Here is a 27,936-nt window from a genome sequence, read left to right as displayed (position 1 = left end):
CTTGGTATTTCCAGAGTCCTAAGATGAGGGGCACAAATTTATTTAGTGAGTGAAAATGAGAAGAAAAACCTCTTAAAGAACGTTAAAGATCACAGGCTTTTTGCTGCTGAAGATCATTCATTCATGTGGCAGTTAACTGCTTGCACTGCAAAGCAATATTACATCAGTCATTTTCAGTTTTCTCACTGCTCTCCTCATTACCTTTAAGGTGAGTGCTTTACAGGCACTCACCAGTTGCTGTGAGAAGGCAGAACATCAGCAGAAGCAGGTAAATGTCTGTCTGTGGTCACAAGGGAGTCAAAGACCAACTCCTGAATTACAAACAATAAAAAAAATGCCAACGCCACATATTTGAAGATTTATTTATTTTTAAGTGAGATGCCAATAGCAAGAACACTTACTCTGCAAACTTCTAAGTTTACTTACCCCTTTACTTGCTCTGTAAAAGATAAGCTAAGTAGTAATACAAATGCTTAATTACCATTTCTGTTAATTAGAACAGATGGCCACCACTGTATTCACATCATTGTCTCCATGGAACTCTGGCAAATTAAACAGCGTGTCCGTGTTTGAGTTTAAAAAACAACAAAAAAAGTACACCAGGAACATATAAGATTGAAGGCAGGTTAGTAAATTACATATTCTTAAGGTTCTTTTGTTTCCTTGAGACATGAAGGCCCATATAAAAAAAGATAAGACTGAAGTCAGACATATATATGGAAAAAAAAACCCTAAGAAATTAATATTTTAAGTCAAAGTATTATACATTAAGATGTATAATTTGAGAACAAAAACCACTGATTCTACAATGTAAGTGTTTCTGTAATTTGAGCTTTGATAAAAGCTACTGTTACCGATAATCAGGGCACCTGGAAGCCCCAGGAGAGCAGGGCTGGCCGCTGCAGCTCCCGGTTGGCACGAGGCTGGGTTTTACACCAGATCACTTGCCACAGTTCAGTTTTGCAACGGTGTGCTGCCCCCTGGTGCTACGAGTCCGGAAGGGGCTGGCTGTGTGTGCCACTTCTGGTCTTCAGTTGCGACTGGGCAATATCAGCCAGAGCGCTCTGTATCTTTTCCAGCAGCATATCTCCACGATAAACCACCTCTTCCAGACGGGCAGCTGCTTCGTGATTCTCTTCTTCTAACCGGTACAGACTGGCAGCCTTTAAAATAAAATGGGAGAAAAGTAAGGATCTTCACATATAACCCAAACTTGACTGTTACTCACAGGAGGAGGTGATCTAATGATTACCATAGAAAGCAAAGATTCTCCTTAGCCCTGAATCCCATACTTGTGATATCTGAGCAACTCATTACAGTCTAAAGCACAGTGCATATCCACATGGAATAAAGAAAAGCTCCACTATGTAGAGATATTAGCTTTTTCACATTTTGAACTTTTAGCAGGATTCCTGAGAAGTTAACGTTCCCACAGTTACTGAAAGGTCCCTATAAGATGTAAGGATGGTTTATTCAGCCCTTCCCATTAGATAATATATTTCACACAAAAATATTAATAAGCCATGTTTGTTTTCCATTATTTATTTCTCAACCAAAATGTTTTTCCTTTAGACAAAGTTGGTGAAATAAAACGTTTACCAAACTTAAAATTACTGAAACATATTCCAACTCAATTACAAATGAGAGAAAATAAAACAAATCCACATACTTTTTAAAACTACTACCCAAGTTCTTAAGACCTGGGTAAACAGTTCTTAAGAAGTCATGCTCAAACTAAGCTAAGTTCTACAAACATGTCCTGGTTTCAGCCCAGAGAAGTCTGATGGTGCACCAATGTTGGGTTGTTGCTGAGTGATGGTTGTGCACTCAAAGCTGGGCTGGACTGCTTGGCAAGGAAGAGCTGATGGCACAACGGTGCAGGGCAGGGGGTGGCCACAATACAACCTGTGTCAGGACACAAGTGGCCTGCAGGCTAGACATGCCTGCTTTAGAGTATCTCAGTAACTACTGAAACAGTATTTTTAAAGAATATTTATCTTTAATAGTACTCTAATTTACACAGCAACAACAACAAAATCCCAAACTAGAATCAGTAAGAGGGAGAATCCATGCTAACTTATCTCAAAACCAAAAAGATCAGAAACTCTTTTGATACCCAATTCTGCATTAACAAACAAGAAACTGTTAGAATATCAGTTCTGAGGAAAGCATGTCCCTGCTGGGCTCTCTACTCTGGCTTCCTTGCATCAGTTGTCACTACAATCAAATGCAGCTCAGTCATGAAACAAGCATACTACTTGGTTACAGCAGGAGAGAAGTCTTTGACTATTAAGTACACATACTGACACAGAATTAGACTGGTGTTTACATTCCCAGTTGGTGATTATTGTTACTAACAATATTTCCACATTTTCCTCCTCTCCTCTGCTTAAAATCAAAATGCAATGTTGCTGTCAAATTATTTGTTCCAATGGGCACATCTACTGTCTTTTATGAAATGCCTTTCAAATAGTCATAGATTATCAACCCTGGTGTTAAACTTTCAGGAGATCTTAAAGCAACTCTAGGTTTCTCAAAGAAGCAGAGTTATTTGCATCCTCGTTGCATTCTAAAAAGAAAATACTTGATGTAAACGCAGAAGCTAGAGTCCATGAGGAAGATCCTGCATACTAGACAAGATCTTTACAAAGAACAGAACAATAAGCCAGCAACATTTTTGGAATTGGGGGGGGTCAGAAGTATTTTTTTGGAAGTGAGAAACAGATATCTGAGTGTTGCAAAAGGGTTCAGAAGCTGTTTGCAGCAGTTCAGGTCCTGTAAGGCAGGGAATCAGAATTTTTTGAGTAGCAAGGGACCCTTGAAGGTCATCTAGTCCAATTCCTCAGCAATGAACAGGGACATCCACAGCTAGATTAAGTTGCTCAGATTCCTGTCCAGCCTGACCTTAAATGTCTCCAGGGACGGGGCATCTACCACCTCTCTGGGCAACCTGTTCCAGTGCCACATCACATTTATCATAAAAAATTTCTTCCTTACATCCAATCTAAATCTTCCCTCTTTTGGTTTGAAAACATTTCCCCTTTTCCTATCATAACAGACCCTACTAAAGAGTCTGTCCCCTTATTTCTCAGAGCCCCCCTTTAGATAATGTAAGATCACTCGTGGTCTCCTCAGAGTCTTTTCTTCTTCAGGCTGAAGAGTCCCAGCTAGTCCCAACTCTCTCAGCCTGTCCTCATAGGAGAGGCATTCCATCCCTTGCATTATTTTTGTGGCCCTTCTCTGGATGAGTTCCAACAGGTCCATGTCTCTCTTGTACTGAGGACTCCACATCTGGACGCAGTACTGCAGGTGAGGTCTCACCAGCACAGAGTAGAGGAGCAGGATCACCTCCCTCGCCCTGCTGGCCATGCTTCTTTTGATGCAGCCCAGGATATGATTGGCTTTCTGGGCTGCGAGGGCACACTGCTGGCTCATGTCCAGCTTGCCATCCACCAGTATGCCCATGTTCTTGTAGGCAGAGCAGTGCTCTGTCCCTCTGTACCCAGCCTTTACTGACAGTAGGAGTTGCTGGGACCTTGGCGTAAGATCTTCTACTTGGATTTGTTGAACCTCATGATGTTCACCTGGGCCCACAGTTTGAGTGTGTCTAATAGCTTTCTCAATAGCAACCTGTCCCTCAGGTGTGTCAATCACACCATACAGTTCGGTGTCATGTGCAAACTTCCTGAGGGTGCACTCAATCTCACTGCTAACGCCATTGATGAAGATATTAAACAGCACTAGATATTAAATATCTATTTTTTTTTAAATAAAAAATTATTACACTGCTCACCATCTGGGGGAACACCTTCTTGGACCTGTTGTAGCCAATCAGTTCACTTGCGTTGGTAAGTGCACTGGCCCAGTATTGCATCTCCCTTGTCTATTACTAGGCTCAAGAAGTTACCCTCAAAGCATTCATTCCAGGAGCCTCCTGGATTGCCTACAGCTTGCCATGCTACCTTTCCAGTAGACAGTGGCTACATCTGCTAATAACTGCCTCGGCCAGTAGCCCCTTTCTGATCTCGAGCACTCCCTAGTGCATCTCTGGTCTAAGGAAAGGAGCAAGAGATAAAAACACAAAGATTGTCTGGCTGGTCCAAAGGAAAACATTCTATTACTGAATCAAGGAACTATTCTGTGACAGAGATGGAGAAATTAGGATATACTGCAAAGCTTTAAATAAATGGTAACATTTCAGAACTAAAAGCTTCAATAAAGCATTGGCTCTGCAGCTACAAAATGAAACACAGCTCTAATGAGCAAGAGAATAGGAAAGATTAGCAAAGAGAAAAAAAATTAGATAACGAAAAGCTACAATGCATAGGACTGCTGTATCGGTATTAGAATAGCTTAAAAATCATAGGCAAATGTAACATATCCTAGGACTGATGTTATAATAAATTTTTGTGTTGCTGTTGTTATTTATTGCGTTTTCTTAAAACATTCTAGCAAAAAAAAAACCAACAAGTTTAAATTATGCTGTGTATAATCTCAGAAACAGATGCAACTTGCAGTTTTCCCAATAAGCCCATGTACTTGCATGAAAAAAATCAGGCTTATAATATAACCATTTTTATGATTAGAAGGCTGAGAGTATTGAAGAAAAAAAAAAAAAAAAAAAAAAAAAAAAAGAAAAAGAAAAAGGAAGTTTGTCTACCTAAAATACACTCTGGTATTTTAAGAGCACTCTTACCTGCAAAGCTGCTGTTGATTCTTCACTGGGCAGGGAATCAATTAGAACATCAATATCTTTTGCAGTTCGTGCAATCAGTGCTGCAAACAGTTGGGCATATTCTTTGAAAGAATTAAAAAAAGTCAGCTTACTCGATGCATTGCTAGAAATAAGCACAACTCTGCATTCATGGCATGGAAAATTCTGAAGACCTCAAGTATGTATATGTTACAGTTTCTCCTATATGAAGGAAACAACAGTATTACAACTGACAAGAAAGGGACCCTATAAGAAGATGATGGTTGATTCCAATTGCAGATTAAACAGGATAACTCGTTATGCAAAGGGCTAGCCTTTACATAAATGAGCAAATAGCTAGAACTCCATCATGGTTAGCCTGTTAAGAAATTACTAAGAGTATTCAGTATCCTAGTCACTATAGTAAGTATTGGAAGTAAGTTGGTTGTTCTGAAAGTAATGCTTCCTATTTATTTCCTTGGAAACTACAACAGTTACAAAGAGCACATTTACACTTTTTAATAGAGTATATTCTCAGCCACAAAACACTGTTTTTCAACACAGTCACCATCATCAGTTTTGCATTTTCGCTAGTGAAAAGCCTGCAGGCCATCCTGTAAAATCTGTGTGGCCATCCAGAATGGGGTTTGTTTTTCACATCGCTGTCACCACTGCTGAAACACACCACCCACCACCTCACCGTGATAACATCTACTGTTTGGCCTCCAAAAACATTCAGTAAGTACCAATGAATGTCAATGGGTGTCATTTTTTTCTTCCACACAGAAGGATTCAACAACAAATCTCTGCTTCATATGCACTTCCACATCAGACACCATTTTGCCAGACTGCCCCTCTGCTCCCACCCTTCATACAACAACAAAATGTAATGGAACATTGGTGGGAAGGTTTAGCCTCTATTCCACCAACATCTGGTGTAGTAGATCAGTATAATAGAAAAGCACTACTTTCGGAGCAGCCCTCATAGTTAGGAACTCATTTAAACTTACGGTCCTTGTCTTGAGACCTGCGACTGGACAAATAACACCAGAAACAAGGTAAAGACTGTAACTCAAATGGACAGACCATTTAAATTACGTAATAGGCCATTAGTGAATGAAAGAATGTAAGGCTGGTTTGTTTTAAAGAAGGACAACTATTCACCCACAGGAAAAGTTGTCACCGAGACATGGAACAGCAGTGAAGATTTGTAAATCTTAGTTTAGCTACCAGATCACTGAAAGAACTGCATCAATTTTTAGCAATCTGGCTCTAAAGCCAGAAAGAAAAATTTTCTATGTGGAATTGTATCATTCAATTTGAATCAATTTTGTTTCTACTGCTAAAATATTGAAATAGCCCTCTTAGACTTATAGCTTAAGATCTTACACAAGGCAAAGATCTTACATGTTTCATTCTCTAGATTGCCAAATGAAAAAAATATTGTCTAATGAGAAAAATGTCTAGACGAGAGTGACATTCTCAAAGATAGACTTGTCCTGAAACTAATAAATAAAAAAACAACTCGGAAGAACAACAAATATCCCAATATACCTATTTAAAGCCTTCTCTGTGTCACTCACTTCACTCTGATGTGTAAATCAGTGCCCTCCAGACTGAGTTTTAAGGCTTTCTTGTTAATAATTTAAATACCCAAAGACATTCAACTGGTTGCTTTGCAATGTCCCATTAACATTACGAACTTGGTTGTATGATTTTAGTGAACTCATTACATTCAGAGTTTTAGGAATGACAGAAGATTCCTTAATTAATTACATAAACAATCAATGTATGCAGAGAAACATACTTAAAAACCGGTAAGACAGAGAGCTTTAAATTAATGCATGATTCCATAAAACAAACGCTTGCTCGCATTCAAAAATTAAAAAAGTAGAGGGAAGCTCACTAACAGCCTCCCACTGCAGTCCTCTTACACAAATTTATATCTGAAGGGCTACTGTATCTGTGCAAATAAACATCACAAGAAATACATTTCAATGCTTAGATGCAACTCAAAATGATGTTGCCAAGGTCACAATCTCATAAGCAAGCCTGACATCAATTTGTGACTTCACTGACAGTTACTGGCAGAACTGCTTGCTCAGCATGAAATAACACACAATATTTGAATGACAGTGTGCCACGAGGGAACCCGAGTGACTTGCCTTCTGTGGGATTCGCCGGCTGGTCTTTGTTGATTGCTGTCTGAATGTTGCTGAAGGAAGCTGGGGGGCCACACTGCTGCAGCACACCGATGGCGTTACAGAACTGGTCAGCGAGCTGCAGGGTGCAACGAGACTTCGTTTATCAAATCTCTAAAGCCATTTCCACTTTATTTTGTCCCCCCCCCACGAGAACTACGCGCAGACACCACAGCCAGCTAGGAGCAGCAGCAAGGGTCCCTTGGCTGGGATCGTCGGGGGGGGGGGGGAAGCGACTCGCAGCCCCACAGCGAGCGGGCAAGAAAAGAACCAGCCCAGGCCAAGATCCGTCCCTGGTGGGAAGAAGAACAGTTGCCGAGAAAAAAGGCAGCGACCGCCTTACCGAGTTCACCGCATCCTGCAGCTGCGTGAGCCGGTCCGCCATGGCTAAGCCGGGCGGGGCGGGGGCCTCCTTCCGGTAGGCGGGGGGGGCGTGCGCCTCCTTCCGGTGGGTGGAGCATGGCATGCACCTCCTTCCGGTGGGTGGGACGGGGACCTTTTCCGGTGGGCTGGGCAACGCGCGCCCTCTGCTGGGAGGAGGCCTGCACAGCCCAGGGCAGGGGTGCTGCGAAGCGTCCTGCTTTGCTGCCACCGGCGCACGTGAGCAGCTCTGCTGGGGCCGGCGGGGCACCGCCGCACGCTGGGAAGCTCGCAGAGGCAGGTATTGAGATAAAAGGGAGGAAAATGCAGCGACACGCGATACATAAATACTTATTTCTTTCAGAAATGCGTATCCTTGCTCGGACTTTCACAAGCTGGTTGAGTGCCGGGCTGTGAACGAAAGGCGGGGGGGGGTCTCGCTGGGAGAAGTCGGCTGTGACAGTGGCTCTGAGCAATACGCTTAACGGTTTACAACCCTCGTACAGACTCTGTCTTACAAGATCGCTGTTGAGCTGAACAAAAACTAGCTAGATGTTCTGGCTGAGAAAGGCAGCTGCGCACCAAAGCAGGGAGAAGAGCGAGCAGCTGCTCATCTGGAATAACTGCGGTCTTCAGCTGGAGCAACTGCGGTGTGAAGCACCGAGCGGTGCTCAGCGCTGTGTTCTTGCAGCAGACCGACGACTTCCTTCTACGTTTTATCTGGAAGCCGGTTCAGAGCAAGCTGCCTAGAAAAAGACAGTAAAACGGGTGACGGCGCAAAGCCGAGGTTACGACGCAAATTCACGAACGGGGTTGAAATAGCAACAAGACCGCTTTTAAGCTCCCAAAAGCTGAAAACAGCCACCACTACCGTTCCGAAAAGAGGCGTTTAATTTGCCTCCCGTCACACGGCTGTGAATCACCTCGGCAGCCAGAGGCACCGCCGGGGCTCCCTGCGTGAGAACAAAACGGCAGCGCCATTAAAGAAATAAACGAAAATTAGCTCGATGCTCACGCAGCTCAGCCTGGAGACCTCCCCCAGCTCTGCCCCCGCAGCATGGGGAGGCGGATAAAGGGCGCTGAAGGGGCGGCCATCACCGTTACTCCCAGCCCTTTGTGGGTGGGTGGGTGCGTGCGGGGGGGAACCGGCTGGGCGGGATCTGCGTAGCCTCAGGGTGTTACTCCTCCCCGCAGGCTCCGCCCTCCTTCTCTTCTGCGTCTCGGTCCTCTCTCAGCTGCTTTCCCTTCTCTCTGCAGCGCCATGCGGTTCCCTCCCGGCGTTGTGCTGCTCCTGGGGTTGCTCGGGGCGCTGCGCGACGGCGGCGCCTCAGGTGAGTGCGGTGTCGGGGGGCTGCGGGTTGTAATGGGCGGTGCAAGCAGGTGCGTATCCCGTAGCCTTCCTGCGGTGTTTCCTTAGCGCAAGGCCGGCTTTGCTGCTCATTATCTAGCTTTATAGTGCTGTTGTTTTAACCCCTGCGTGGCTCTGCTGGACTACGCCTGTGCTGTTGCGGGGATGTAGTGCGGGCTGATGGGTTTGGTGTAGAGATATAAGAAAGGAGTGTAAGAACCTACATAAGAAAGAGAAAAGGGTTAACTGCCTCTTACGAGAGGTTCTGGCTTTCCAGCACTTCGCTGATCGCAGACCACAAACCGTCCCTTTAAAATCAAGGGCCCAGGGACAGCCCTGAGAGCTTGGAATTCGGGTCCAGAAATGGGTTGTTGGCCGTACTGATGTAATCTGACTTTATTGAGCATGGCCTTCTTTTTGTAGTTCCCTTGAGCTTGTGCCTAAGACTAAAGCGGGCCTCCGGAGATCAGTGCTCTGTAGTGATCATATCTTGCGAAGACTTAACAGATGCTTTACTTGTTAACGCTTTTCCTGCTCGCATGAAGTTTCCTCAGAGATAAGCAAGCAGCCTCTGATAGTAGGGCTGATATTAAGCCTCTTTCAGTTTTTGTTTTTTTTTGTTGTTGTTGTTTTTGTTTTTTTTTTTTTTTACTTTTAAACTAGGGTCTAATGAAGCTTATTTCTCCACAAGGAGATCTCTGCCCTTTGGGTATGTTGCAGAGCTTCAGGGCGCTATTTGGAATCGCTCTCAAGTGTGCAAGTCTTCCTTCTCTATATCATGCCTCTGTCTTAAGGTGCTTCGTGCAGGCACAGGAAACTTGGTGCTTGATAGCATCGAGTAGGTTTGAGAATGAAGTCTCAGATAAGCAGTATGTCTCCCAGACTCGATTTAAAATGGTGTTGTGGGTTTTTTGCTTGTTTTCTAACTGTATGTATAAACACAGGATTGAAGTGAGACAACAGCTGCTTTGTTTTGAAGGAGCCTGTTGCTGTATCTCTTTGCAGAACTAGGAGTGGGAAGGGAAGAACATCATTTTTCTCATGAAAAGTTAATGAGCTTTGTAATTTGTGTTCGAAGACCTAGCAGATTATTAGGCCCTTTAAACGAGGACACCTACTTAATGGTTCACTGATTTAAAATTGCCCTGTGGCTATTCAGCCCAGGTTTGTAGGGATGATTTCTGCTGTCTCCTAGTACTGAAAGATCCCACTTCCTTTTTTAAGTGCATGTCTGTCCGTGATAGGCTGTATTGCCATTCTGGGATTCTGATGGGCTGCACCTCTTTAAACTTAGCTTTTATACTTAAGAAGCAATAGGCATTATGCTTAAAACATTTAAGGAGCTCCACCTTCCTGAAATAAGAGTGCAGTCTGCCTTGTTTGCTAATTCCAAACCAGTTTTTTCAGTAATGCAAAAGCAAAAGTGAGTTTGTAGTGTAATTAGGTTTGAGCAGGGCCCTATGGTAAAGTTTTAGGTGGATCAAGACCATCCTTCAGTTAAGATACAGCTGTGCTAAAATCATTCAAAATACAAAGCAGTTGAATGATTGTTCCCCTCCAGCTTATCTGGCTCTCCTTAGTCTGTGCTAGTTGTTTAGTCTATGCAGAGACAGATGGAAGTTCCCACAAGACTACTCTGATCTCTGGATGTATTAGGCAGCTGTTCACTTGCACCTCTGGGTAATAATGCCTCCTTCTTGTGCCTTGCCACAAGATGCAAGTGATATTCTAATCAACAATACCAGCAATGTACCTGAAGCCAGAGCTTGCATATTTTGGCTGTAAATCACTGGATTAGTAAATGCGAGCAGCTGATACAAGTACTTTTCACTATCCTTTTTCAGGCTGTAGAAGACCTAATTAATTCTACAACTTGGTGGATGGTGTGGTCTTCTGGGGTGGGAATGCTGCAGCTGTGGTACTGCCTGCATTGAACATCAAACCATGAGCTGAATTTCAATCACACGAGTTTAAAGTGTAGGACCTTTCATAAATCTCCTTGTTGCTTTTGATAGGAGTGCCGTTATTTGGGGTTGTACTAATGTGGGAAGACTGAGGATTCTGATGTGCATTCATGTATGTATGGCCCTAAAAGGTCTGATATGACATGATAGTTTAATAAAGATAACAATGTGCTCAGTTTTCTCTGCTCAAAATATCTACATCTTACTGTTGATGTTCCTCCTGCACTGAAGGGCTCTTCTTGCCTCTTAAAAACTCTTAAGGTAACTTAGTATATCTATTTAGTGTATCTATTAGTAAACTGGTTGGCACTGAAATTCATCTTTCTCTTACTAGAGACAAGTATACTGACTGAGCACAGCCATGTAGGTGTAAAGGCTGTTTCTGTATATGCAGTGGTGGTTTCTTCAACTAGTTTCTTAATTGGAATTGAATCTATACAGTGCAACCAGGAGCCTTATGTCTTTAGCTATGGCAATGGAGGATGAAGTGTCTTAGCTATGGCAGTTGGGGTCAGAAGCGTGGTTGAAATACCAAATGAACTGAGGGCTTGCTGCTGAATTGGCAGAATAGAAACTGTTCAAGTTGGCTGTTGCTTGTTGGAGAGACTGCAGATCTTAGGGGAAGGATAATTGCCAAGGCTCTGAGAGCTGGGTACCTCAATTCTTAGAGTTAGGGCATCTTGGCATCTGTACTGAGCTCTGGGAGGCTGAGTTCCTTTGTCCCTGATGGCTTCACTTTTTATGTGGGAGAAGAAATGCAGTGTGGGATGATGGAGCAAATTTTTACATCTCTTCTCCTGTCTTAGTACTTGTGGTACCAGTATACTGAACAATGCAGTCTAAGCACTCCAACTTTGCTTTGCTCTTTCTCACTTTCAAGAATACTGGCTTCCTATATGTTTTCACTTGACAACTTCTGTAATATCCAGGATTCTTCTCTCGTATCTTTTGTAAAACTATTCTGACGTACGTTACCTTGAGATTTCTTCTTCCTGTAGAGAGGAGGATGTAGCTTGGTATTTACCAGGCATTTTCTGATCTTCACTGTTTGAAAAAAAAGAAAGCAAGGGAGGGGAGGAAAAGAAACTGGGTTCTTCTGGGAAACTTGGGTCTTGTTGGTGAACTACTTGGCTTCTGATGACGTGATTGTGGTAGTCTCGTTTGGTGTGCTGTGTTATGTGAGATCAAGGTTGCCAAAAGAAGCCTATTTACTGTGGCAACGCTGAGCTCCATCACAGATTACACCGAGTTCAGGCAATTTAATGACTGTCTGAAAACGTGATATTGATAGGCCTGCTGAACTGTGAGTAGATTGCTTGCCATGTTCTTGTCAGCTTAGGAGCGCCACCAATGTCTTCATCAAATGATGGAAATGGAGAAAGCAGGAATGTTGTAGGCATTGTAGTTTGGCAGTATAGCAGTTTTTCTTCCAACAAATGATTGAAAAGGTTCTGCTTCTCTGCAGTGCTTGCAAACTCTCCTTAGTAATCTTTCCAGCCTGACTAGACATGCAGTTCTAGGAGCTTGTAGACAACCATCTGAAAAATACTAGCCTCATGGATGTAGCCATTCCTGTTCTTAACTTTCATCTATGCTCTTCTGTCCAAACTTTGGCTTAAAATATATCACATGCACTGTCTAAGAGCAGTTATGCAAACAGTAATATAAAGTAGAACACCATGCCTTAGTTTACCACACTAATTAAAATTGAGAGAGCGCCTCTGACATTTAGAGTCTCATGATCTCGTTGAAGTAGTGGCTTATGCTTTGCTGACAAATCTGACCTTATATATGCAGAAGCCTCAGAGTGTAAGAACAGAGCGGAGGTGAGAAAACGAGAGCATTTGAGAGCAAAGCTGTTTTTCCTCTTGTTTGTAGAGTATAGAGAAGGTGTACATGATTTCAGTTTTCCTTTTCTTAAAGTAACATTGTGAAGTTGAACATCCTGCAGTTCAGGAAGCCACTCTTAAAGTTCAGGGAAACCTTCCTCTTCTGTACTGCCAATGCAGGTTTGAGTACATAAAAAGTCAGCAGCGTGTTCAATACAATACTTTTCTCTAACATTCATATGTAATTGCATTTCTGGTTTAACTTCAGGTCTTAGGAGAACAGAGATTTTGTGGAAGGGACAAGTATATGAATGGTATGTAAAGGACTCTCAGAAATTGAAAATTACCCAAAATGCTTGGAAACATTAACGTAAACTAAAGATTTGTTTCATGTTGTCAAAGCAGTCTTTCTCCTGGATGATTGTGGTCTCTGTATTTCAGCGAGGAGTTTGGTGATCTGGTTTTGGTACTTTTGGGGTGAGCTTAGGACTGAAGTGAGGATTGAAGCTAATAAGATGAAATGAGTTATTTTTTTCTGATTTTCCTCAGCTGTGAGAAGAATGGAAGATGCATGAGGGTAGGTCACCTCTTTTTGCATATCAGAAGGCCAAGAAACCTGCCAAATAGGGGATAATGAGGTGTGACAGGAAAGAACTAAAAGGGGTACAGAGTTCTATGTATGTAGTTTAGAATGAGAAGTCTCTTGTTTTAGAAAGGGAAACACCTGACCCATTGAGTGTGAATGAGATGATTGTTCTCCAATAAAAGCACAGTGTAACATGACAGTATCAAGCTTCCTACTAGGAGAGGCAACTTTGCAGAAGTAGTGTATTTGCTTTTAAGCTTGGTAAGTTTTAGGTCAGCTGAATTTGTGTTTGTGCCCACGCTGGGGAATTCTTAGGAAGCATCACAGTGCAGTGCTCAAAGGCATTGTTCAAACTACAAGCCTACAGTCTCTACTTTTTGATAAAAGGGAATCTCATGGCTTCTGTATATCTGCTTCTCTTCCCTCTCCTGAGATTTTGTGTTTCCCAAGAGCACAGCATCAGGAGAAACCAGGCTTTCTTGCAGGACTTGAACAACAAGCCATAGCTGATTCTCAGAGGATCTTATACCCTGGGTCATGTGTTTCTATTTAAATTGACATGACAGCAGATGGTAGAGCTGTGTTCATCCTAGGAAAAAACAGTATTGATTGTATTGAAACTAGATACAGAATTTAGGAACAGCAGTCCTCATAATTAAGAACAGTTTGTGAGCAAATCTCATGTGAAATAATGGAAAATGGTTAAGCATATGCATGTAAACAGCAAGTTTGCTATTGGAGACCTTGATGCAATTTCCATCACTGGGAAATTTGCTCAAGAAGTTTAGCAGATTTTGTGCTTGTTGGCTGACTAATGTGAGCTTACTGTCATCTATCTGGAGAAAAGCAAATAGTCCTCATATTTGCTGAAGGGTACTTGCCCTTGGTTGCACTGGTTGGTCACCTGTAGCTGGTGCTTGCTGATGAGCTCAGCTGTACAGGAGGCTGGCAGGAAATCATGTCCAGAGAGGTTGTGGAGTCTCCTTCTGTGGAGATATCGAAGACCCAACTGGATGCCTACTTCTGTGACCTATTTTGTAGGGTACCTGCTTTGGCAGGGGGATTGGATTCAATCTCTTGAGGTCCCTTCCAACCCCTGTGATTCTGTGATGTTCCATATGCTTAGGTGAAAGCCAGGCTGCACAGTATTTTCCGAGCTGTATCCCTTCTTGTAGGCATAGCTTTGTGTACAGCAGCCTCTGGAGCCTGAGCTTATTGAGTGAAAGTAGCATGAAATATCTTGCTGTCTTCTCAGCAAATATTGGGCCAGCCCTGCTCCCAATCCCTCAATGACTGCTTCCCATGTGAATGAAAAACCAAGTGATTTTTTTTTTTTTTCCTTTTTTTGGATTGCAGGTCTTCTTGAGCTCTCCTTGGGAAAATTCAGAAATGTGCTGCTTAATCAGACCAATCCAGTTGAAGCAGTCATCAGGAACATTGCAAGCAATGTGACGGTCATCATTTTTCAAGTACACGCACAGCAAAGTGATGTGGTGATATCTTTTGATAAGGTATGGGAAGAGCGTCATTTATGTTCTTGAGTACTACTTTTGTTTCCCTAAAGAGGAAGTAGGAGTTGGCATCCTTACATGTAGCGTATAGAATTGAGGCTATATAAGTACAAAAGAGCCATAAAGTTAACGTGCTTTTAGGATTTCTGAAAATAGAATAATACTTTCTCATGTTCTTGTGTCATGATGACTATTTTAGAGGACTGAATAGCAACGGAATTTTGAAACTGGCTTAATTTTTTTTCAGTGTTCTTTGCTCTTGATGAGAGTGGTACTTTTGATATGTGGCTGCTGACCGGTGTCCATCAATGTATCTCATTAAAAACAGATTCATGACAGTCGCCAGATGCCTTGTTATGATCACTTCTTGATTTTTAGCTGTCTACAGTTCACGTTATTTGTATATAGTTACTGTAGGTATGGTGTCTCATTATCCCAACTGCCTCTCTGGAGTTGATTTTTGTTTGGTGGCATATGGAGAAATTATTTCACAGTACTCCAGTGAAAGCTGCTACACCTAGCTGGCAATACAAGCATTCTTACTGCTGTATGCTAGCCTTGTTTTTGTCCCATCATTACTGAGATGTAATCTGAAGTACTGATTTTTATGGTACTCTGAGGCAATTAGTGATATTTGAGCAGAATGTAAACTAACCTGGAGGTAGTAGGTGGCAGCATGACAGCAGCCATCCAGTTCCTCTGTTCCGTCAGTGTATTTCAAATGGGAATATATCGTGTGCCAAGGGCTATGCTGGGAAGCTTAGAAGGTGAATAACCTGTAACACAAGTCACCCAGCTCAGTCATCTTTGTACTGTTTAAATACCCAGGATTCCAGAGTGGAGGCATTACTTCTATACTTATTCTGTCATTGATTACCAGCTGTAGAGCTTTCTGCTGTGTCAGTTCAGACTGTACTTGCATGCATGGGTTTTACCAGGCCAAGGGTAGTGCCACATGAATATGCTTGTACTGCTTTTAGGGCTGGCCTGCCTCTGAAGGTATGAAATTGAGCCGAACCTAGGGCCTGCCAGGTGTAAAGTGCTTCATTATGGTGTTGCCTTGGATAGGTCTTGTGGACAAAAGGCATTTTCTGTGTGAAGATTTGTCTACATGTCAAATCTTGGTTGTTACAGCCATGAGTGATGCAGTTGTTGCTGTCTGATCTTACCTCAAGGCTCTTGGTTCTGAAAGGAGTGGTGATGTTGAGGATTAGATCAGTGACTGTCTGGCGTGGCTCATGTTAAAGCCAGCTGTTATAAAGTAGATTCCATTTTGGTGGAGATAGTGAGGTGTTTTGGTGTTCTTTTCCTCAGGATGCTCATCAGTTCCTTTACACCTTTTTGTAAGAGATATTCTAATCCCTTTATACCTTTAGTAATTATTCAGTATCTATACACCTGTAGTGGCAACTGGCACTGAATGTATGCCCTGCAGGTCTGTGGCAGGAATGTGACTCCTGTGCAATATGTCTAGCTGTGGTAAAACATGATCACGATTAATTGTTTGTTTATATAATGTGTTTCTGTCTAGAATCCATCTACAAACAGCTCAGGAACTGGTGTGGACAGAGGACTCATTTCTATCCTTCGACCTCAACAGACTGTGTGTACGTGGTACCTTCGATCTCTGGATGCTAACCAGGTGCTAAGCACAGCTATCTCTATTCCCTATATGGAGAAAGGTATGTTGCCCTTTTTTTTTTCTTAATGGGCACCAGCTCTGCTTACTATTAGCAAATTGTGGAATGAAGTGTTGCTTTTTCAGAAGTGGTGATCTTGCATGGTACAAGCAGATGGTGGAGATGGCGTAAGCCCTTTGGGGCAGCCAAAGTTTGTTTTTATTACTGAATTATGATTTGTGTGTGAGATATATTGTGTGTTCTTGTCATGACTTCAGCCTCTGAGTAGAAAAATGCTGTGCATGTGTATTAGGATTTGTTTTAGTGACTGCAGTGACATTACTTGTATTGTCTGTAGGACTAGAGCCTAACAATGTTGGGTACTCAGCATCAGACTATGCCTTCAGGTGCATGCATTGCTGAGGTCATAAACTTTTCTTCATATTGTGTAAGAAAGAAATAAGAACTACTACAGCTATTTTTTTGTTTTCTAGATCCTATACCTGGAGGCTGCAATCTAGAATTTGACTTGGAAGTGGATCCCAACATTTATCTAGACTACACACTGGTTGATGTTCGCATCAAGTTTGCCCCTGCGAATTTGGGATATATGAGGTGTGTAGTTTAAAAAATAAATAAAGATGAGTGGGGGCTTTAGTGCTCTGATTAGACCCTATATTGGTGCTTCCTTTCTCTATATTTGACTAGGGTGGTAATACAAGGTTTAATGGAAACTTTGAGCATCTAACTACTGGTAGGAATATTGTTTGTTGCAACTTGTAATCTAAGAAGTAAGTGATGAAGAGAAAGGGGGGGAAAAGGTGCTGTAAGAAATGGAAGTTACATCCTGTGGGAGATTATGCATATGAGGGTTTTGTGTCAAGCATGTTGCTGACCTCTTTGTAATTGCAGAGGGGCAAACCCACCATCCTGTGATTCAGGGACTGGTCAGAACTCCAGATGGCGGCTGCGCTATGATGTCTACCAGTATTTCTTACCAGAGAACAATCTTTCTGAGATGGTGCTCATGAGTCACATACGCAAGATGTCTGAGGTGCGAAGTATCAAAGCTAATGGTGTTAAAGTAAGTGTGAAGCATCAGTCTATGAGGCACTTGGCAGTGCACTGTGTGAAATTCTTTTTTCTTCCTTGTTGTTCTCTTCCTTGAGTTGAACTGGACTAGAAACTGACCCCAGTTTGGAGTGACATGAAGAGAGCAGATATGGTAGAACAAACAATTCTGGCATGTTTACCTACTCCCAGCAAAGAGATTGGAAGGGACGGAGGGTGAGAATGTCAGTGGCCGTGACCTATTTGGCCTTGCTAGGGAGTAGAACAGCAGCCTCCCTGCTTCAGAGGGCAGCTAGAAGACTGATAGAAAAAATTGGACTATGCCCTCGAATGGGGAGGAACAAAACATGGGTAGAAAAACCTAATGTGCCATCAGAAAGCACTGCTTTGTGTTGGGGGAAGTGGAGTCAATCCTGTGAGCCTTTAACATTTCAATTAGTAGTATAGAGAGGGTTCAGGATAGCAGAGCTCCAGTTTCAGTTCTTGTTGGTCTTCCTTGAGCTGCTGAGTATTACTTTAGCTGTGTACATTGCTATGGCATTAGAAATAGTGACAAGCAGGTCTCTGCAATTAAAAATATTGTTTACTGTTCCAGATGCTTACAGTGACAAGTGATGATAAGACAGATGTATACTTTTCCTCACTCCCTGGGCAAGGTGTGATCTACAATGTCATAGTATGGGATCCTCTTTGGAATACTTCTGCTGCATACATACCTGTGCACACATACGCCTGCAGCTTTGCTGACCTAGTGGATAACTGCTCTTCTCTTAGTAAGTTGGGACATGTTGGAGTACAATTCAAGCTTGTGCTTCAATGTGCTGAGTGGTGGGGTGTTGTTTTTTTTTTTTTTTTTTGAGAGCTTTTTACATGTGTAGATATATACTTGATGTATTTTTGTTACTTTGAATTTACTTCTTCATTGAGTAGAAATTCTAGAATTAAAAGAATTAGTCTATGAAGAGCTATTAGTGATCGATGGTCTCCCTCCAGCTTTTTCCATTTGAAATGGATACACAGATTTTAAATTATTTTTTGGGTGATGTATGTGAAAGTAAGCTGATAAAACATGGTCTGGATTAGAGTCCATCTCTAATTCTTGAATTGTGCTGGTGCTAATAGCAATCAGTAACTTGCAAATACTTTGAAATGGGATAGTGACCTAAAAACAAGTATGAATATAATGCCAGCAATAGAAATCTGATTACAAAGTCTTACTACTTGCTATGCGGTTATGTAATTATAGAATTTAAGTGCAAGAAGAGCAAACTGAAGGAACAAAAATAATGGATAGAATATGGTTCATAAAGCAAGATTTGTCCTCATTTGCTTAATCATTACTTGGGCGACTTGTCAAATTCAATGTCTTGTGACCTCATAAGAGACATCTGGGCATAAAAATCTTTAATTCAGAAAACTAGAGAAATATAGCCTAAATATTAGTAAGAATTATTTCTAGGAGACAGAGATGAGCTGTACTGGGGTGGTGATGGTCCTGTCTGTTGCATGAAAAGTATATTTATTGTAGATAAAGATAAAAGCTGCAAAGATAAAGACTAACTGCTGTAGTACTGACTATTTAAAAGCTGAGTAGAGAATTTTCAGATAACGCTGTAATAGTGGTTCTGCAAACAACAGCTTATGGCTGCATGACTAATGCTTATGGAAACTTCAGTCTCTTGAGTAAGTGGAAGCTTTTGACTGCAGCTTAGACCAGAGCTATTTAAATATTCTGTTGGAGTTCCTAAAGATATTTGTTAGGTTAGGTGCTGCAGATTCCTTCTCACTGTGAGTCTGAAGGAGCAGCAGTTATGTTGTTGGCAGACTAAGTGATGACAAGCTGTCATTTGTTAGTGTCGCTGTTGGGATTACTAGAAGAGAATGCTCTAGTAACCCTTTCTTTCTCCTTGTAGGCAAACTCTCTACCAAAATATTCTTCACTGCTCTTGCTGTTCTTGGTCTCTTCACTTGCTTTTTTGGACACAGATTCTGGAAAACAGGTATGGAGTGGTTTTTCTTCTCATAACTCTCATTGGAATTTCGTAAGTGTAACTTGCTGTGACTTGCTAAGAATCACCTATTAGCAATTACATGTCAATTAGATCCACAGTTTTGCTTTAACAGGGTCAGATCTCCTGAGCTCAAAACAAGAAGTCTCTGGTATTCCAAGAACAGGAATCCAGAACCAGGGTGCATGCTGGGGGGCATAAATATAAGTGTGCAATTGTTAGCTTATTTGAAGTACTTTGGAACTGCCCTTTCCAGAACAAAGTGTTGGCTGCCTCCTTGTGCTTAACAGCTAATGAGCTGAGATCTCCCTTCCTAGCTGTAAAACAGAGGGACCTGAAGATGTACTGAAGTAGACTTAGTATCACATGATATATCATATTAATCCCTTTTCTCTTATCTCTAGACTTATTCTTCATGGGATTCATAATCACAGGATTCTTTTTCTTTGTATTCATCACTAGGGTAACTGGCCTTGGTTATGATGGTAAGTACATGTCAGGATATCCTGTCCTCTTCCCAAAACATTATTGCTCTGTATCTTTTAAGTTGTGCTTGCAGCTGGCTAGGCTTGGGAAAGATTAAAAACAAAGAAGTGTAGTATGTGAGTACTTGACCTGAGCTCTGATTACCCTAACAGCTGAATACACAACAGAGTAGTTACTGTTTTCAACCTTAAACAGTAAAGTGGAAATTAATAGCTGCAACTATGAAAGACAAATTTGCATATTTATCCAAGGGAGGTGTAGATTTAGAAACTGTCTGGAATTTGCAATCTGCTTCCTTCCTGTCTCTTCTGTAATAGGTAGACCTCAGTTTCAGATCAGTGCAGATTCTAAGTGCGAAATGGAATAAGGAGTTGCAACCTGTCTGTTGGACTGGCAAGAATTGGTTCCTTTGTCTTTATTACATCCTATCTCATATAGATGCTTTTCTGAAAATGCAGTGTCTATTGTAACATAATTTCTCTGAGAACTCAAAGCTGAGTAGAGAATTTCAGATAACGCTGTAATAGTGGTACTGCAAACTCTTGTACGTAGGATTGTAATGAAGGTGTTGCTACTGTGTCACCCTTTCAATAGCATACTCTCCATTACTGAGTGGAGTTGGTGAAATGCATGAAGCACAAATATGGGCTTTTTTCAGAAAGTTTTTCAGAAGGCTTTCATTAGGTAATGGTCAAGCATGCAAGCAAAACTGTTGAATATGTTATTGCAAAAACTGAATTTTTCAGAATGCTGCCACAGTTCTTAGTTTAGAATTTCCTATTTTATTTTTCAGTGCGTCTTATTTTGACAGCAGTAGCTGGGATTACTGGAGGGATTCTTCTGGTTGCAAGCTGGTGGAGACTTGGCTCTGTGCTACTCTGTATGTTGATTATTGGACTTGTGCTGGGATTTCTCTTCTCATCAATGGTCTTCTTTACCCCGCTAGGTATGTACTGAAATATTCTGCTGTGAAGTGACTATTGAGTGATGCTTCCCTTCTATATTTCAAGACTCCAAGGCTCTAAAACAAATGCCCCTATCTGGTATATCTTAGTGTGATTTTTTTTCTTTTTTTTTTTCCCTTTCTGGTTTTGGAGGCATTAGGGATGTCCCTGAAGCTTTCTTTCAGGTGTGCTGCAACTAAAGCTACTTGGGGAATCAACACTGGTGGGAAAAGGAAACTGCTTATTCTTCCTACCTGAGCAGCTTGCATTTCAGTAATCTAATACCATCTCTGCTCCAGGCAGGCATGTGCTGTCTGTCTTGTTCTCTGATTCAGAGCAAGTTACAGTCGAAAATCTGTGGTCTGACTCTGAGGCTTCAGGCATGAAGGCATCATGGATTAAGAGGAGCTGTTGTTATTACCTTTTATCGTACTGCAGTGCAATGCTGTGGCAGCACTTTACTGTAAGACTCAAAGTTGTATTTGCAGCTGAACTGGCATCACAGGTGTTTTTAGAACTATTTCCTTAAGAGGAAAAATGGGCAAAGCAAGAAAGGCTTCTGAGCTGAAATCCCTCAGGAACATCGAGGCATCAGCTGCACTACTTTCTTTGCTGTACCTTTAAATCTCATAAATGCATTCCTTTCTGGCTTTCCTACTTAAGATCTCCTGGTGGGGCAGTTTTTCCTTTCAAAGATTGTCTGCTTTACTCAGTGATTGTGTAATAATCCATGCATTCCCTGGTTGCTCTTTACAAGACTAAAATAGTGAGTGAGAGTCAGCTAGTCCCCTGTTTAGCTGACAGGCCTTTGAAAGCAGGGGAAGCAAAGTATCATTTAATCAAGTAACTTAATTATTCTTTCTAAAGCCAAAAGAGCTTCTTGCCATACATTGCAGTGGCTGCACTTGTACCAGGTCCCTATAATAAAACCTATGTTGATACAGGGGTTTATAAACTGTAGAAGTGTATAGGCAATAAAATGGTTTCTTAATAGATAGAACTACTCTGCTTTTCACTTTTATCAGATGAGTAATGTATACATCAAGCAAATTTTTCAGTGAAGACCAAGATCTGTTTCCCAGTTTAGGACCTGTGCTAAACTGGAACAATCCTTCTGTTCTGACTAACAGTGCACTTAAATTGGCATTTGAGCTCAAAAGTTAACCTTTTCCATGTTATACTCCAGATATTTCTAAAATTTCTGAATGTACAGAATCTTTAGAGAAAAGCTTACCACTACGAGCACTTAGGGGGAGAAAAAGTGATTGTCTTACTAATGCTAGAAAGTTACTTGTGGAATTATGGTGTCTTTGCAGGAGACTACAGGGTGTTCCGTGATGATGTTGTGTTCTGGGTGACCTTTTCTTCTGTAGCCTTGATGATTCCAGTGCTTTTTGTTGGCTGTCCAAGAATTGTAAGTAATGTGTTCTTCCTCCCTGGGAGGAGGGGAAAAAGGGTTTCAGACCATTATCCAAAATGCAGCTCCGTGGGATGTGTAGAAGATCGAACACAGCTTCAGCACAGGATCAGCTCTAAGGAGTTCCTGTTTGCTGCTACTTGTACTAAATGGTTCATAAGCAAAGCAATGATCTTTTTGCAGCTTTGCACACAACGACCAGCAACGCTTTTATTGGCCTACCTATGCTGTCTGAATAGGATGCCTGGATAACAGGGTGTAGGGTGCCAAATTCTTTTGGTAGAACTGATAAAATTTTGCATTGAAAAGGTGGGAGAGTACAGTGTTGGTCAGTTTCCTCAAGTTGTTTTTCTTCTCCCTTTCAGCTGAACATACTGGCCTGTGGAATAGTAGGCTCTTACTCAGTGGTCCTGGCTATCGCATGTTATGTCTACACAAGTCTTGCTTACATTGCCTTAGACTTGCTCAGAAGGCTCCTCAATGATTACTTCAGCAGAGCTTACACCAATGTGCCTTTTCAAACAAATGGTGAGTGCTGTTTTTTCACTTCCTTTAAAAGAAAAAGTTGGAAATATTTACTTGAAAACTGCACCGTTGCCTTTGTAAACAGTAAATGTTGAGGGGCTTGAAAGATAACATACGTATGGTGTGAGATTTTAACACCCAAATGGTGAATTCCAGTCTTCCAAAATTAACACTGAGCTGTCTCACATATGAACCTTCCAGCAGATGTTGCATAACAAGGCACTTACCTGAGGTGCTTTTCAGGCTTGGACTGCTATGTTTGCAGAGTGGCAGTCAAAGGGACAGTGACTGAATGTGCTTGTTCTTTTCTAATCAAGCCTTTGCTTGATTATTCTTTCTGCCCATAAGGATGCAGAGGCAATACGTCATTCCTTCCTGTTTCCAAACTTGCCAGTGTTTGTGCTTGTGAGTCATAAAATGGTGTGGGTTGGAAAGGACCTTAAAAGTCATCTAGTTGTGATCTCTCTGCTGTTAGTAGACCAGGTTGCCCAAAGCCCCTTCCATCCTAGTCTTGAACATGTGCATAGACTTCAAACTTCCTTTCAAGTTTTGTGGGAATCAGTGTTTTTTCTTTTTTCTTTTTCTTTTAGACTTTATTGTCCTGGCAGTGTGGATAATGCTAGCCCTCAGTGGAGTCACTGTGCAGCTTCGCCGAGAGAGAAGTGAAGTGCCCTTCCCACCACACCCTTACCTCACCTGGAAGCGGGAAAGGGAGCGCAGAAGCACAAATGTCTTAGACCCCAGCCATCATATTCCTCCCCTGAGAGAGAGGATCCACAGCAAGCTGCTACAGATTAAAGAGCTTTTTCATAAAGAGCAGCCAGCTGGGGAAAGAACTCCACTGCTTCTATAACCAGCTCAATAACTGGTGGGAACAGAGAGGAAGAATCTAAGAATGGCAAGATAAGTTATCACCAGCAAACCAGCCAGTGGTGCAGGCTTCTACCACTGTCAACTTGTCTTGTGTAATAAGAGGAGGCTGTTTTATTTCAACTTGAAGGAAAAATTATCTGTCCTGTCCACTACATGCTGTTTTGTGACATTCCTTAATGGCCCGCTCAGACTGCTGTAACAAGCATATGTCTGGCTGCAGAGATCTCATATTAAGGATCAAGTACAGGTATTTGTCTTGTAGTGAGCTAGTTTGATGTTCAGGTGTGTGAAGTATGAAACAGTCCTTAGAAAGCAACCTGTACAACACTGGATCTTCCCTCATGGTGTGAAAATTGCTGCCAAAATATTGCCTGACTTGCTCTCAGAGGTGAGCAGTCTGCTATCTTGCAAAGGAAGAAAGACAAGGGTCATACACAGAAGGAGTTCTTTTAAGAGGAACTGGAGTATCATCTAATAGGTACAAAATGTATGGCTGCAGACACAGTTGCATCTGAGAAGTATTAGTGAACCTTGCAAGCCTAAATTAAGTGACTTGAATTTAAACTGCACTGAATTAACTGTTGTGAGCACACTGGGGCTCAGGAAGTTGAGCTGATCCGAGACAAGACTTTCTCCCTCTTTTGCTTGGTTCTGTAGCAGGCTGGTCATCTGGTATTTGTACAGAGATGACTGCTAAGAGAACACAAGTGGCTTGCCTCCTTGTTGGCTTTCTGAATGGCCTGGGACTTGCTTTGTCTCTGGCATCATCTTTTTTGAAGAGGTACTGCCAAAGACAGTAACTGGAATAAGCACTTTATAGCCAATGTCAAGTCTTTCCTGGAATTAGTTGGAACACTAACTGTTGTGGTTGGTTTTTTTTTTTTTTTTCTTTAATCAATCAATAGGTCTTTTAATTTTTCTCTCTAATGGTGAGAACAGCATACTGTGGGCAAAATACTGACCAAGATCCTTGCTGACTCAATATGTTCCTTAACAACTTTGATTGCATTTGCCCAAAGTAGAATGCAGTGTAAAACAGATAAAGGACCACTCTTGTGTTCAGTGGGAAATTGCATCTTTTTTTGGTGGCTTTATTCTCTTCCTTAAATAAAACAAGCAGCAATTATCAAAATGCAGACTGGAGCATTGTGGGTTTGGCTCAAATTAATGCATTGACCTGAGGCTGTCCTTGGGTTCTACTGCCCACCCCCTGCCCAGTCCTGGTTTGTATCCTCAGTGTTTACATTGTGGTCTGTCTTATATTAAATAGCAGTGAAAGTAATGCATTACATTGATTCTTGATACAGGTTTTGGTGGCTCTTTATGACTTTTTTTTTTTTTTAAACTTTAATTTCTCCTTGCTATCTTTATACCTTTAGTGTGGGCAGTGGAGTACATAGTCCTTCCTGTCTGGAGGTGAATGGCTGTTCTGCTTCTTGAATGGAGCCACTGCTAGTGAATAACCTGCTGGTAAAACTTCAGTTCTCAGCCACTACTTTAAGTTCTTGGCAGTAAGTGTGTCAGGCAGCTCTCTAAGGAAGGTGGCAATACTACTGTGAGAACTTAGTTGAAAGCTGAAACATCCTAGCAGGAGAAAGGAATCAACGACTTCAAAGTAACTCAATTTTACAGCCACTACTCGGCTTTTAAGGAGTGAAAATTGTAGCGTGGTACAGCCTCTGAGGTGATGTGATGTTTAGAGACAAATCCCACGAGTGCTTTGAGCTGGTACATTTTCCTCAAACATCTGAGCAAGGCTGAAATCCTACAGTTAAGGTCTTGCTTCACTCTGTTCTGTGTGGCAGATGGGGGTAAATGAGGAGCTCTTCCTTGGTCCCTGATGGACTGATGTTCACTGTCTGCCCTTACTGCACTGATACTGAGCTTTTCTTTGTATATTTGACTAAGTAGCAAACACTTATTTGGTATACAAATGCTCTTAAACATGTTTACCTTGTTGTTTTTTTTTTTTTAAACTGTTGTGACTAGCATTCTGAAGAAACAAGTTGAACTCTAATTTTCTATATCTTTTTATAATAAAGACGTCTTTTGAAATAATATTGTAACTGAAGGGATGTCGTCATGCTGAATTCAGTGTCACTTTTACAGTCATAAATGCTGAAGCAAGTTGTACGGTTGGTTGTTCTTGAAATATTAGGCCCTCAAGGGATGTGGTAGGAGAAGCCCAGCTGACCTGTCATAAGGACTGACTGCAGCCACAGTGACACCCTGAGGTCCAGACTGAGACCAGCCACATTTCCTGTGAATGCAGGACTGAAGAGGTGGACAAAGTTCTAAAGGACAAAAGACAGTGTGTTAAGCTCTTTGACTGAAAACAAGTCTGCTAGATCCTGTAGGAAGGCTGGAGCAGAACTTGGCTTGGAACTCTTCTGAGATGCTTAACTGGAGATGGTGTGTTTTTTCTAATTAAAGACTGTGTGGCTTATTTTCATGTTCCATAAGCCATGGTGCTTAATAGTGACCGTTGTAAGAATATACTAACTGATTCACTGGAGTACTGGGGGGGGAGTGGCAGGCATTTTTTAAGGCTCTTGCGTACCATTTGTGGCAGCTGCAAAAGAGATTGAGTTCCAGCTTGCTATGCATTTCTGTACCATGCAAGTACAGAAAACTACTCACTGCAGCATCTCTCACTGGAAGCACTTATGCAGTTAGCCCAGCTCAGCACTTACCTTGCAGTTCTGCTTGCTTAAACTGATGCTATTTAATGCTTCTTGGGAAGCTCTTGGTGCTGATACCTCTATAAAACCAGTGTATTGATTGTAAGCTGGAGCCTCCTGGATTATAATGAACTGCCTCTCTCTACCTTAGAGAACCCACCTGCTGTTACTGCTCTGATGCACTTCAACAGTTCTCACTTCACAGTAACAGTGCTGCAATGATTACATCATGGTGTTTGTCCTTGTTGCTCCTACAGCTTTTCTAGGACTGAAGCACATGCAGAACTGTCTTAAAGCTAAAGGAGAGAGAACAATATAGGTTGCATCACCATCCCTGCAGTTGTATCCTATGTAAGCAGCTTCCCTCACTGGGAAGAATGGTGAACGTGTATCTTCCAATCTAGTGGTGTGTGCTGCTATTGCTTAGTAAGAAGAAAATGTGCTGGTTACTGTTGTTACATCCTTTCAAACAGGTGTTAGAAATATGTTAGACATAGCAGATTATAAAGCACCTGAAACTCTTCTAAGGATGTAGCTGTTAGCTGTGGTGTAAACCCTACGACAGAGATTTCTGAGAAACATCAGCCTTGGTTAATGTTTTGACCTCTGCGGGCAAGAGGCTTGTTATTATTCTCAGTTAGAAGCTACGAGCTGGATGTGATTGACAGGTAGGTGGCAGTCTTGAAACTGCTCACACTCCCAGCAGAGCTTAGTTGGGAAGCTTTGCCATCCCCACTGTTGTCAGGTAGCATGGGTTTGGGTAGGACAAAAGCAGCATTTCATGAACTGCTTGTTTATCAGCACTGTGGAACATAGATAGCAGACTCCTGCTTGGGTGTATAAGAGATTGCACTCTGCCACATGCTGGGAGAAGACAACTCCAGAACAGCACTAACTTGGCTCATTCTGGGTGATACGAAGCTGTGTACAACTTACCTACCTGCTGCAGTGCTGGGTTCTCACGTCTGACTCGTCAAAAGAAAAATAATAACAAAACCTGCTTTGTCCACTTGTTCCAGGTTGCCCATGCTCTTGTCTGGTAACGCCAATCATCTAACGTGCTCACAAAAGAGCTGGATTAATTTATCCTAAAAGCCCTGGGAAAGCAAGTCATGTCTAGGAAGTGCTGAAGCCCAGATAGCACACATCGTAGGAAGCAGCTGCTGAGTGCCTAGATGGTCATTTGAGGAGCTGTATGTAATTAATTTTAAAATTGTCTGCTGTATTCCTGAGCATAGGAATAGCAGAGAATGGAGGGCACCAATCATCCTGCATTTGTTGGTGTTGGAAGTTCAAACTTGCAACTGAATCTTCAAAAATACACCTAGTGGTGTTTCTCTGGTACAGGAGCCCTCAAACATTTCCAGGGCTCAGGTCTCAGCAGTGGGAAGATGCTTGTTTTGCCTTTCTAAAAAGAATGGTAGAATGAATCCCTAAGGCGATGTGAATGTACTGTGGTTGTGATTCTGCTCATTTCCCTTATTGGCCATGTTCTCCAGCTTAACTCTGAGAAATGTTAATGTGTATTTCTCAAGACTGGAACTATGATACGTTTCTCCTTGTCACTCTAAGGCAGTTACAGTTGTTTTCTTTTTCTAGATGTCAGTTGAGTTTTCCTTGGCTATGGTAACTAATGGTGGTTTCTTATACAAAGGTATGGCCATACTGCCTGCTGCCAGGCTCTGATACTGCAAGTGTTCAGGCACTTGGCACCCTTTGGACACCTACTGATGAACCCATTTCAAACCTAGAAATTCTTCCTTTACTTAAGCCAGGGAAAATGCTTTTAAAGAGGAATACACTTACTGAATAAATCAGA

General features: G+C 41.9%; 2 protein-coding genes across 3 annotated transcripts; one reads left to right on the top strand and one right to left on the bottom strand.

The window, feature by feature from the left end:
- Positions 1-346: 346 nt before the first annotated feature.
- MED21 (mediator complex subunit 21) lies at positions 347-7,344 on the bottom strand. Its single transcript, XM_048933533.1, has 4 exons — positions 7,238-7,344; positions 6,859-6,973; positions 4,697-4,797; positions 347-1,163 (listed from the first exon to the last, which is right to left on the bottom strand). Exons 1-4 carry the CDS (start codon positions 7,277-7,279, stop codon positions 987-989), a joined length of 435 nt encoding a protein of 144 aa, XP_048789490.1. The 5' UTR covers positions 7,280-7,344; the 3' UTR covers positions 347-986.
- Positions 7,295-26,718, top strand: TM7SF3 (transmembrane 7 superfamily member 3). Of its 2 annotated transcripts, none has more exons than XM_048933507.1 (13): positions 7,295-7,555; positions 8,512-8,585; positions 14,338-14,492; positions 16,024-16,174; positions 16,606-16,726; positions 17,024-17,195; positions 17,778-17,955; positions 19,096-19,182; positions 19,596-19,676; positions 20,471-20,623; positions 21,938-22,035; positions 22,404-22,566; positions 23,154-26,718. In XM_048933507.1, exons 1-13 carry the CDS (start codon positions 7,359-7,361, stop codon positions 23,414-23,416), a joined length of 1,893 nt encoding a protein of 630 aa, XP_048789464.1. In that variant the 5' UTR covers positions 7,295-7,358; the 3' UTR covers positions 23,417-26,718. The 2 variants fall into 2 exon arrangements, with proteins under 2 accessions (XP_048789464.1, XP_048789466.1); XM_048933509.1 differs by having other exon boundaries at positions 7,435-7,551; positions 23,154-26,715.
- Positions 26,719-27,936: the final 1,218 nt, after the last annotated feature.

This window comes from Lagopus muta, chromosome 1, assembly GCF_023343835.1.
Source record: "Lagopus muta isolate bLagMut1 chromosome 1, bLagMut1 primary, whole genome shotgun sequence".
Classification (NCBI taxonomy): domain Eukaryota; kingdom Metazoa; phylum Chordata; class Aves; order Galliformes; family Phasianidae; genus Lagopus; species Lagopus muta.
This window is presented reverse-complemented; position numbering and strand designations above follow the sequence as displayed.